The sequence below is a fragment of the Neovison vison genome, chromosome 2 (assembly GCF_020171115.1).
Source record: "Neovison vison isolate M4711 chromosome 2, ASM_NN_V1, whole genome shotgun sequence".
Lineage (NCBI taxonomy): Eukaryota > Metazoa > Chordata > Mammalia > Carnivora > Mustelidae > Neogale > Neogale vison.
Window position 1 is genome coordinate 177,975,942 of NC_058092.1, and position 12,945 is coordinate 177,988,886.

The 12,945-nt window shown below is 39.2% G+C and overlaps 1 protein-coding gene across 5 annotated transcripts in view; it reads right to left on the reverse strand.

The window, feature by feature from the left end:
- Nucleotides 1-6,300: 6,300 nt before the first annotated feature.
- JMJD1C (jumonji domain containing 1C) overlaps nt 6,301-12,945 on the reverse strand; it is a 315,974-nt gene continuing 309,329 nt past the window's right edge. For all 5 annotated transcript variants that reach the window (XM_044239615.1, XM_044239611.1, XM_044239613.1 and 2 more), the window contains 2 exons: nt 7,551-7,682; nt 6,301-7,230 (listed from right to left, as the gene is read on the reverse strand). In XM_044239615.1, the coding sequence (XP_044095550.1) occupies nt 7,141-7,230; nt 7,551-7,682 (222 nt within the window). In that variant the 3' untranslated portion in view covers nt 6,301-7,140. The remainder of the gene's footprint in view (nt 7,231-7,550; nt 7,683-12,945) is intronic.

The window sequence follows — 12,945 nt, forward strand, 5'->3', positions numbered from 1 at the left end:
CTCCTTGCTGAGCAGAGAGCCCGATGCGGGACTCGATCCCAGGACCCTGGGATAATGACCTGAGCCGAAGGCATCGGCTTAACCCACTGAGCCACCCAGGTGCCCCTATTTTAAATTACTTTAGAACATTTCTTAAGGGGCACCTGGTAGCTCAGTGGGTTAAGCCTCTGTCTTCGGCTCAGGTCATGACCTCAGGGTCCTGGGAACCCCACACTGGGCGCTCTGCTCAGCAGGGAGCCTGCTTTTCTCTCTCTCTCTGCCTGCCTTTTTACCTACTTGTGCTTTCTCTCTCTCTCTCTGTCAAATAAATAAATAATATTTTAAAAAATTTCTTAAAAGTAATCTCTACACCCAATGTGGAGCTCAAACTCATGACCTCAAGATCGAGAGTTGTATGCTCTAATGACTGAGCCAGTCAGGCACCCCTATCTTTGGCTATTTTAATTTTTTTCGTTCTGTTTTTAAGTTATTATTTTTTAATTAACATATAATGTATTATTTGTTTCAGGGATACAGGTCTGTGATTCATCAGTCTTACACAATTCACAGTGCTCACCATAGCACATACCCTCCCCAATGTCCATCACCCAGCCACCCCATCCCCTCCAGCAATTGTTTGTTTCGTGAGATTAAGAGTCTCTTATGGGGCGCCTGGGTGGCTCAGTGGGTTAAGCCGCTGCCTTCGGCTCAGGTCATGATCTCAGGGTCCTGGGATCGAGTCCCGCATCGGGCTCTCTGCTCAGCGGGGAGCCTGCTTCCTCCTCTCTCTCTCTGCCTACTTGTGGTCTGTCTCTGTCAAATAAATAAATAAAATCTTTAAAAAAAAAAAAAAGAGTCTCTTATGGTTTGTCTCACCTCTCTGGTTTCATCTTGTTTCATTTTTCCCTCCCTTCCCCTAGGAGTCTCTGTCTTTTTTTTTTTTTTTTTTTTTTAAGATTTTATTTATTTATTTGAGAGAGAGAGAGGGAGCACGAGAAGGGGAGAGTCAGAGGGAGAAGGAGACTCCCCGCTGAGCAGAGAGCCCGATGCGGAACTCGATCCCAGTACTCTAGGATCATGACCTGAGCAGAAGGCAGCCACTTAACCAACTGAGCCATCCGGGCATCCCTGATCCTCTGTCTTGTTTCTAAAATTCCTCATATCAGTTGGATCATATGGTAATTGTCTTTCTCTGATTATTTCGCTTATCCACATTGTTGCAAATGGCAAGATTTCATCTTTTGATGGTTATCTTTTTGATGGTCAAATAATATTCCATTGTTTGATATACACACACATACCACATCTTCTTTATCCATTTATCTGTTGATGGATATCTAGGCTCTTTCCATAGTTTGGCTATTGTGGACATTGCTGCTATAAACATTGGGTGCACGTGCCCCTTCGGATGACTACATTTGTATCTTTAGGGTAACTACCCAGCAGTGCAATGTAGGGTAGCTCGATTTTCAACTTTTTGAGGAACCTCCATACTGTTTTCCAGAGTGGCTGCACCAGCTTGCATTCCCACCAACAGTGTAGGAGGGTTCCCCTTTCTCTGTATCCTCGCCAACATCTGTCATTTCCTAACTTGCTAATTTTAACTATCTTTGGCTATTTTTAAATGGTATTTTTCATTGTCTTTCCATGGTGGCCAATCTATTTATGTGTTTATAAAGCTACTAGAAATATTTAGTTTAAAAGTTAGGATGGCACAGTAGTAGTTGGGGGGGGGGAACAAACAGCATACCAGTTTTTATATAATACATGATCACTGTTTTGTGAAGTGAAAAAAACACATAGGAAAGATTTGTGGTAAGTAAACTACTAACAGTGGTCACCTCTAGATAGGGAAACTATAAGCACCCCCATTTACCCCCAGTTCTTCATACTTGGTATGAAGTACATGGTACTTGGTACATATCTTGATAAATCCAGGAAAAATAAGTAATTTTCGAGACTGCTGAGGTTTTTAACAATCAAAAATGGTTTGAGCTTCATTCAATTAGTGGTCATCCCTAGCTACATTTTTATTTATTTTAAATGTTTTAAAAAAGATTTTATTAATTTGACAGAGAGAGAGAGAGATCACAAGCAGGCAGAGAGGGGGAAGCAGGGTTGCTGAGCAGAGCCTGATGTGGGGCTTGATCCCAGGACCCTAAGACCATGACCTGAGCCGGAGCAGAGGCTTAACCCACTGAGCCACCCAGGTGCCCCATATTTTTTTCTTTTTTAAAGAGAGAGTGAACAAGCACAAGCAGTGGGAGTGGCAGAGGGAAAGCAGGAGCCGTAGTACCTGGGGCTCAATCCCATAACCCTGGGATTGTGACCTGAGCCGAAGGCAGATGCTTAGCCCACTGAGCCACCCAGGCGCCCCTTTCTCCCTTTTAAATAAACCCTTCTCCCTGTTCAGTTGACACAGAGCTCACTGAGCACCACAGAAAATGTGTTGAACACCAGGAAGATGAGGAATCAATGTTGGACTTGAAAAATTCAAGAAAACTGCTATTGGTTGGGAAGATGTGAATGGAATACTTAGAACCAAATGTGGGCTCCTAACTCAGCACTCTTGAAAGCCAACTATGAAAGATCAGTATGTCCTATGTACTTCCTCAAAAGTTCCATCAACAAGGAATGAACAGCAAATTCCCATGATTTCTAGAGCTTATACATTTCTTTTAGAACACATAACATTAGTCACTGGGCTCAACAGCCATGTTTCTCCTCTGGGAGGGAACATGAGATGATGCATCAAGTCATGGGCCTAAACAATTCAACAGATATACCAAATTTTTAAATTACTAGAATTTGTTCCTGAAACCCTAGGGCTTCATTGGCTCAAAACTTTGGTTTGAAAAATCTTTTGTTGTACAGTCAGTTCAGAGGTAAGTATTGTTTTGAAAATGCAAATTTGTCCCTATAAACATAAATTTATAGGAAACAATCTGAGCATGATGTGCACTTTGTTTGCTTAAGGGGCGATTTTGTCTGCAAGAAAAACTTAGGTGAGTGCAGAAAACTGTACCACCTGAACCTTCATGATGACATGGAGTCCCACCCATCCATCCGCATCTGGTGTTAACATTTTACTTCTGATCTCATAGAACCCTATTTTGGCCACTTCACAGTGTTTGTCACAAGCAGCAAGCATTCTGATGCCCATTTCCAAAGCAAATTTCTGGTTTTCTTCAAGATAACGTGCCATATTGGGGCGTCTGGGTGGCTCAGTGGGTTAAAGCCTCTGCCTTCGGCTCAGGTCATGATCCCAGACTCCTGGGATCAAGCCCCGAATCGGGCTCTCTGCTCAGCAGGGAGCCTGCTCGCCTCTCTCTCCCTGCCTGCTTCTCTTGTCTGCTTGTGATCTCTGTCAAACAAATAAATAAAAATCTTTAAAGATAATATGCCATATTTATTTTATATTGTTAATCTACTTAAACATGTAACATATGTAAGACATTATCGTCTCAAATGTATTACTGATAAAGTTTTTCAATGTTATGCCCAAATCCTCCCTTTCTCCCCTTTTAAGTCCTGCGGTGTTTTTACTGGACTCAGCACAGTACAGAGATTTTTAGGGACTGAGTATAATGGAATTCAAGTGGTTCAATCTCCTTTCCCGAGACTTAGTTATAGGGTGACCTTTAGTATTTACATCTGGAAAAAAGTTTGCGAACAAGAATGCTCATATTAATCTTGTCCTTTTTCCTCATTCCTGTATTAATAGAGCTTGATAGGACCTGTGAAGCAGCGAGCATCCTCACTAGATTAGCAGAGGACTATACTTGTCCCCTTGGAGTCCGTGCCCATATACTTGTCCCCTTGGAGTCTGTGCCCATCTTAACTTGTGCTTCTTCATTTGATTTGTTCACTGACCCAGCTCTCCAAATTTTTCAGCATCTGTCAAATCGAGGGTCCAAGACTAGGGGCCAGGACAGCATTGTTGGGACTCATTTGTCCTCAGAATGTACCTCCTCCCAAAATGGAGTCAGCTGTCACCCTCACATACAACACACCATTCTTGATTTGCCCCTCTACTGACCCCAGGGCTGAGATCTTTTTCAAAGACAAGACACAGAAAAGACAGGCAATCCTCCAGTCTTAACTGCAGCTGGTTGGCTTATTTACAGAGAACTGCCGTGAACAGCTTAAGTCAGCTGTGAAAATCCTCCCAGTCAGGAAAGGGAATCTCTTTGTATGCAGCCAGTGGCCTGGAGCTTGCCTACATTTCATTTTTGTTTGAACGTCACTTTGCTTTCATTAAAAGAACCAGGTTGATTACTATGAAAGCCAAAATACTCAGTTCCTATATCTTTCATATAGTTTCAAGGTGTCACTATTGAGATTACTGTGTAACCAGGTATGTCGTAACTTGAGCCTGAATCTTGGCCACCTGCTATACCCCAGTTCATAGTGCATAGTGTAGTTGTAGAATGGTAATTGAATCGTTTTTTTTTCCCCCCTCTTCTGTGGTCAACATTCCTGGTCTAGTCTGGCAGAATATCTTTGATAGGCTGGCATCTAGAGAAAGAACATGCTAAATTTATGTTTCTGTATCTTTGGTATGTGTTCACACACAGAATAAGCAAAGTCAAGGTATGAGAGCATATTTTTCTTCTGAAGCTCACTAATCTTACAGAGATATCATTAAACCCACATTCCACCTATCAAAGGGAAGTAACAAGAAACTAGACATTTTATGGGTGTTGTAGTCTCAGAATGTGTTGGCAAAAGAGAAATGGATTTGGACTCCTGTAATTCCTCGATCAGGAAAAGGAATTCATATTCATGTCCAAAATTACACTAAAAGGGGAGGGCCCTAAATATTCAGCACAAGTTTCCCTATATTAAGTCTCCCTGAAGCTTTTCAGATTATGCTACACATTTATTACTTACTCTCTATCACCATCAGGAGGAAACAGACATGCTCAGATGGTTTCATATATGAGAAGCATCTGAGTCAAGCAAAAGGATGGAGGGAACAAGGTAAATGGTCAGAGGAATTGCTGCATCAGGGAGCAATTGATCAGCAGTATGATAAGTAACACAACTGCCAGCCGTCCTAAAGTCAGATGTCTTTAGTAAGCATTATAGTTCATTCATCCCACCTGCCTCACCATGAATTAAGTCACTAGCATGAAGTTCAGACCACGGATAGAATCAAATACTCTTATCAGATGAGTCTCCTTTGGGAAAGAAGCCACACTGCCTTAGTTTAGCTATTCTGTAGAGTTTGTAGTATGGTTAAAAAGGTGGCTCAAACAAGAGCCAAAGAAGCAAAACCATTTGGAAGAAAATCAGCGTAAGCCTCTGGGTTCTTGGTAGACTTTAGGGGATAAGCAGGCAGTCTACTCCAGAATTATTATCTTGGGCTTGAAATTAATTTCACCACAAAATTAAATAGGACTTTTTGCAAGTGTTAAGCAAAAAGTGCCATTTATGCAATGAAACATGTTTTGAAAAACATTAAAAAGTCAAAAACTTACAGAAGATTCACATAATCATTTTAACTGTGCCTCAGCCCAGTTTTTCTACCCAAGTAGTCACCATCCCTCCCATTAACTCTTATGCCACATGGGGCATTAATGTGAAATGTAACTGCTCACATTCCTGGCTGAATCCTGCCTGAGTGGAAGGTGATATAATAAATAGTTCACATGGAGCTAAAAATGGTAGATATAAACAACAGGATAAAAACCAAGCAACTTGCAAAGGTCACAACTTGGGCTACTTACTTTTTCTTTTAAACTGTTCTTTCAGATGAAGATAAAAGGCTGTCCCCTCAATATCCTGCAGGTGTCAGTGGAGAACTACATTATTTCCGGGAGCATTCAGATAGGGCAATGTGAACCTCAAAGCGGACAACTGGGAACTGCTATTAAAACCAACCAAGACTTCAAAATTAAAACAAATTACCAAGCAGGACTCATATTCAACTGAGGCTGGCTGACGTTTGCCTCTTCCCTACCACTGCTTTCCCGGACTTCTTCCCACCCACAAAACTATATTATCAGCTGTCTCTGCTATGAAAAACACTTACTTGAAACAGATCACATATGCTCATAATCATGGCTTTTTAATTCATTTATGGGTTCTTCTTTCAATGAGAAAGTGTTCATAAATAACAAATGGGAGTTACCTGTATTCCTTTCTTTAGCTGGGCCACAGCACAAGTAAGTTGAGACACTTATGATAGCTCATAAAATCTATAGAAAAGCTGGAAACTTATAAGGAGAAATGTTCCAGAAGAGAATGTTATCTTAAGAAAATGCAAGCAGTCATCACCCAGTAGTAGGTTAGAAGGAAGAACTCTGGAACAAGCCATTTTCTGATAAAGTCCTTTTAATGCAAAATGTAAAACCCCTTTCAACTTTAATGTACAAAGCCATATGTAACACTTGCACTTTTAACAAATAAAAGCAAGCCAATGTTTTAAAAAAATACATCATTAAATGTATATATGTATATATTTACATAGCATATTAAGTTTAATATTTAGCTTTAAAAGTTCACATAAATTTTACCAAAATGAGACAATTTTAAATAAATTACACCTTTTGAAAATGTTTAATTGTACAGTCAATAGCTTCAACAAAATATTGAAGTGTCCTTATTTAGTATCTACTTTATATACTTCATATTTTACAAATTTTACAATTATTTGGCAGTAATTTTCTGATTATGACATGAATGCTGTGCGATTCAGCAATTTCCCAAATGCAGGCAATAGCTGGTGTTTGTGTCCTATTCTCACAGTAACTGTCTCAATGTAGTGAAAAATATCAGTTATTTTAGTAAACTGTACAAGGTCACATTTACACTTGATCAACAATATAGCATAGAATTTTGTGTTGTTTTTTTTTTTTTCAAAAATAAATACATCATTTTAAATCTGGCATTTTCACAAACATCATATACACTATAATACAAAAACAGCTAGGAAGCGCTGCTTTTTAAATTTAGCTTGTTTTCATAACTAACATTGAATCACAGGGGCTGTGACATATGCTATACTGCTGCGGTATCAGTAACAAGTAATTACTACAAAAGAGAATTTCTTGGCACTGATGGTTTTATGAAGCTTAAGTCAATGTGCACACGTAACGTCGTTCGAGAGTAAGTAATTCCAGTTCAATGGCCTAAAAACATCAAACTGGACCACACCTAATTTTCTTCCATGTCCTCTACTTCATCTTCATGTATCTTCAAAGCTCTCACCATTTCCTTGACTGCATGATACAATATATTTTTAACCTGAAAGAGATGTTGGCATTTCTAATCACTTCAGCTGGAGATAAAACTAACAAATGAAAATTGCTCTATTAAAAAAATTTTTTTCCTTAATGAAACAAAGCCAAATTCAAGAAAAACAAATGTCATAGTTAAAAATGTTAAACCGCAAGTCAGGATAAGGGCCACTAAAAATCATATAATTAAATGCATATTGTTAACCTGTGGTTGTTATCCAAATATGACAAACTAGGCAGTGATTACCCAAGCAGTTCTGCAGGTTTCCTATTTCTGAATAGAAAAGTCATGCAGAGCAGGAGCTCGTTAGAAAGTTCATCTCTTACCTGTAGTTTATCATCATAATTGATTTCCTCCTTCAAAAGTCTCAGTTCCTGTGTTAAGTGAAATGACTGTACAAGATGCTCTGGAGACACAAAGTCTTCAGTTACCTGAATACAGCTGTGAAAATTCTGTACCTATCCCCAAAACAAAAACAGTGAAATATCAATTTTAGGAGGCAGCACTATCAGAGAACTTATTTTCTCCAAAACATCAAATGCATTTTAAAGCAGAACAGGACTTTATAAATGAAATATTTTTACATAATGAAAAGAATAGAACTTTTCCAGGAATCCTTCAGAGAGGTTGATAATCAGATCCTAAATTATCAGTTTAGTCAAGGTGATTTTTTGGTGTTACTTTAGCAACAACAACAAAAAAGCTAACTGGAAGGTATCTGCTTTACCATTTAGTCAAACAATCTGATGTTTGTTGATGCTCCTTTGGCTTTCAGCATTTGGATCATTTCACTGTTAACTTTTGTTCTTTTAAGATATTTATTTATTTATTTGAGAGAGAGGGGAGGGGCAGAGGGAGGAAGAGAATCTTAGGGAGACTCCCCATTGAGCATGGAACCCAACTTGGGGCTTGATCCCAGGACCCTGAGATCATGACTTAAGCCAAAATTAAGAGTTGGATGCTTAACTGAATGAGCCATCCAGGCACCCTTCCCTGTTAACTTTTACAACAGAATGTAGATGAAAGCAAAAGAAACGAAATTTAGTTTGTGAGGAATGGGGGTGAAAACTCTAGTTTCAGCTATCTATTGCTCACAACAGTTTTAGAATTACCCTAGGATATTTGTGCCTTTTTTGTGCCTTTCTTTCAAATACTAAAGTATTCCTTCAGGCTCCACTGGCATCAGTACAACTGTTTTTAATAGTTATCCCTCCCCTGCCTAAATGGTTTTCGGAAGAAGCCAGTCAACAGTCTTATCTGTTGGGGCACCTGGGTGGCTCAGTGGGCTAAGCTTCTGCCTTTGGATCAGGTCATGATCTCAGGGTCTTGAGATCAAGCCCCACATTGGGCTCTCTGCTCAGCAGGGAGCCTGCTTCCCCCTCTACTCTGCCTGCCTCTCTGCCTACTTATGATCTCTCTATGTCAAATAAATTTTTAAAAATCTTAAAAAAACCCCAAACAGTCTTATCTGTTATTTGTACACCATGTACAAATTGACTCACTACTTCACTATTTCTTGGAATTGTTTTCTGTTAATGCTTAGTATAATCACACAGAAGGACCGGGCTGATCCAATCTGGATTTTATGACATTTTAGGTTGTCTTCTAGTGGTATGAATGGATAGCACAGAATTCCTAGGAAAGGAGAAATAACTGAAAACTAAAGCATTTACACTAATTCTAATTTTTAAAAAAGATTTTATTTGCTTGGGAGAAAGATAAAGGGAGAAGCAGAGGGAGAAGAACAAGCAATCTCCACACTGAGCATGGAGCCTGACACAAGGCCCTGAGATCAGGACCAGAGCTGAAATCAAGAGTTGGACTTTCAACCAACTGAGCCACACAGCCATGCCAACACTAATCCTAATTTTTAGGTTTAGTTGGGAGGTGTGAGAAGAAGATAGTTAAGTGGGGAACAGAGAACAGTGAGAAAAATCTAACAATAGAGTGATGGAATCCAAAAGCACTGAAATTCCTCCTCCGGGCATACTGTCTACCTGAACAGCTTGCTGCTCAAGTCTGCACGTTGTTTAAGTCAAGCGCTGTCCCTCTAATGATCACCTGATAGCATATATACGCATTCTCTTGCTTTAATCATTACAATGTTGGTTCCTCTGCAGGATGAACATAGTGATGTCTCACATTTTCAGCGCTGCTATCCAGTCTCCCTGGATCTTCACTATGTGTCTCTAGAACAGATGCTCTACTTCACAGAGCAGGAAACTATGGATAAGAAGTTCAGTGCCTGTTCCAAGAAAAATCAGCCAACAAATGGCAAGCCAACAGGAGCCCAGCTTCTGTAACATCTTGTCTAACAGATGCTTTATGGTCCTATATTAACTCAGTCACACCAGCATAGTTTCCAAATGTCCTGTCTTGTTATGTCTTTCACTTCTGTGAACATGCTGTGGGGATTAAGTCCTTCAAAAGTTCTGGCATGTACCTTTCTTTGAGCATGTCTAGTTCTACTGTTTTATAATTTGTCTCTTCATCGATATCCTAATTTTGTTTATATGTTACCTTCCTGATTTTCTTCACCAGTTTCCTTTAACTCGCTGAGTACATTTAAGACAGTTGGAAGAAAGTCTATGTCTAGTAAGTCCAGTGTCTGTGCTTCCTCAGGGACAGTTTCTGCTGATTATTATCCCTTCTTGCTGAAAACTGGACACAGGAACATTATAATGTGGTCACTGGAAATCACATTCTCTCTCTACCTCACTGTTGCTGCTGATTATTGGACAAGGCTGTAGCCATCCATTTCTTGTTACTTTCCCACACTATTCTTGCAAAGGCTGTGTTCCTTGTTGGGTGTGATCACTGAAGTCTGTTCTGCTATCTCAGTGGTCAGAGATTTCCTTAAATGCCCCAAATCAGCTGCCTTTTTCTTCACGGAACAGTCTCCCAACTGATGTTAATTTGGATTTGATTCCAGAGTTCTAAAAAAGTTGATTCTGTCAGTTTTTGCCAGTTCATGGTTGTTTTAAGTAAATCACTTTCAGAACTGTGACGTTTATTAGTGCTTAAAAATGGTATTGTGCTTTCTAATGACCTCAACCTGATAATATTTTGCTTAAAGGCTTACAGTTTGAAGAGACAGGGTTCAGTCTTAAAAGTAGAACCCATTTGAACTTCCCATTCCACTAATTCCTTTTTTTGGCTATCTTTGATTCATTTACATTTCACTTCGTTGACAGACTGTTTTATTCATACTTGCCTGTGGGATCAACTGTAATCATAAATAGGTAGTGTTAAGAGAATGTGACTCTTGCCATGTACATCAGTGTGTATAATTTTAAGAATTAGAGTGAAAGATTTTGCTGGAAGTTCTTTTAGCATTATGAATGCCGAAAATTCACAAGTTAGCAATATTATAAACTATGGGTGACCAAGCATAATCAATTAAGATAAATAATTAAGGACAAATTTATCCTAAAAAGATTTTGTGGCTTTAAAAAAAAAAAAAAGGCTGCTGTTTAAAATGAAGGCCACTGGGGTGCTGCCTGGGTGGTTCAGGCAGTTAAGCATCTGCCTTCGGCTCAGGTCATAATCTCAGGGTCCTAGGATCAGGTCCCACATCGGGCTCCTTGCTCAGTGGAGAGTCTGCTTCTCCCTTTGCCCCTCTCCCTGCTCTCTCTCAAATAAATAAAAATCTTTAAAATGAATGAATGAATGAATGAATAAACAAATAAAATGAAGGCCACTGAGGACATCAGGGTACTAGAGTTAAGACAAAGTAAATCCTGGAGGTCAGGGTCCACCTGCTCCATCTGGTGATATAGTGGGGTTCCACAGATTCACTCATGTTTGCCAAAAGAAGATTAGCCTGCCACTGTTCTTAATATATGGAGGGTTGTGGCTAGGATACTTTCCCTCAGTGTGGCTTCTCAAAGTGCTCACGGGTGACAAACCAAAGAATACAATGTATCATATCTGGTCAAAACCATTTTTTGATAGGGCCTTGTATTTGTAAGGACTTTCCATCTAATGGTTTTTGAAGTGTGGTCCTCAGAGAGTATTGTAAGCATCACCTGGGGACTTGTTAGAAATGTAAAATTTCAGGTCACTCCCGCAGACCCACTGAATCAGAAGTTCTGGGGGTAGGATCCAGCAATCTGTTTTATCAAATCTTCTAGGAAATCCTGATGTATGCCAACACACGAGAAACACTTAGACTTTGGGTTTATTTTAAGGGCTACCTACAGTCTATTGGAAGTGAAGTCATCAATGAAAAGCTTTCAGGACCTCTAAAGACTAAGTAAGTTGTAAATAATTACATCTCAAATGCAAGTTAATATTGTGAACATAGAGTTCGTACTTCCTTTTAATTCTCTCTCAAAACCACATTATCATCACTTCTGAGTCATGGACAACACCCTTTCAAAAGAGTACAAATAACCATGCTGTCATTATCACACCACATAAGGAAAAGACAGAAATTTTTGTGCTTATAGCTGGCAATTCTATGCCAAAATATGCAGCAGAGTGGTCTTGGAACACTCAGCAAGTTAGTAGCAGAGCTCAGAATAGAATTTGCCAATCTAGGTTATACATGCTGTATTTAAGTATAACATCTTTTATACTCTAGAAATGAAATTTGCTCTCTAGAATCTAAGTGATATTTCTATATATCTCAAAAGAAAGCACGTTTTCCTATATACTTACGTATACAGTCGTAACTGGAAGTTAGATTCCAACCTAAGTAAACTTTTTGAAGGGGCCGGAAGACACATGAAGAGGCCAAAATTTACATGTTTGTACAAAGAGCACAATACATATAAATTATGTAAAGCTGTAACTTTGTTTTTATCTGTATTTGTGCAAAAATATGTTGTGTATGAGAACATATTTTCAGGCTGTCAGGACTTACAAATATTTAAGCGCATTATTCTAAACATGGGAAAGAGCAATGAAAAACCCATAAAACTCTGTCCTCATGAACTTTATATTCCAGGTGGGGATTAAAAGACAATAAACAAGGTAAATAAATTATGAATAATATTAGAAGGTGATGATTGAAATGGGGAATAAAGCAGGGAAGATGACAGGGAACTGGGAGACACAATTTACAATTTGCACTTTAAAACTAGGGTGTTAAGGAAGACCTCACTGAGGAAGGTGACATATGAGCAAATAAACCTTTAAAGAATGTGAAGAAGCAATCAGAGATCTCTTATAGAGATCTGAAAAAAGAATTCTAGGCCAAAGGATTAGCAAGCACATTGGCCCTGGGGAGGAAACTTGCATGGTGTATGTGAAAACCAAAGAGAGGGCAGGGTGGCCAAAGAGAAGTAAGAAGGAGGGAAATTGGGAAGAAAGGTAATGAAGAAAGGCAGTGAGACTTGAACAAGATAAAAATACAGATCATTCAGGACCTTGTGAAGCTTTGAGCAGAATTATGTGAACGAAACTTTTTAACATGATTGCTATGCCTACTATTTTGAGAAAACATGGCTCTCTACCGACAAAAAAGCAATAGCAAAGAGACATGTACATGGCACGGAATCTCTGGTAAACACAGACGGCTTCTGCAGGAGGGCAACTGGAGGCAAAGGTGAGGAAGAGACTGAATTTTTACTGTGAAGCCTATTGTAACGCTTAGATTCTTTTTTAAAATTAACATGTCATGTATTATTTGCCCCAGGGGTAGAAGTCTCTAAAATCATCAGGTTTACACATTTCACAGGACTCACCATAGCACATACCCGTCCCCAATGTCCATAT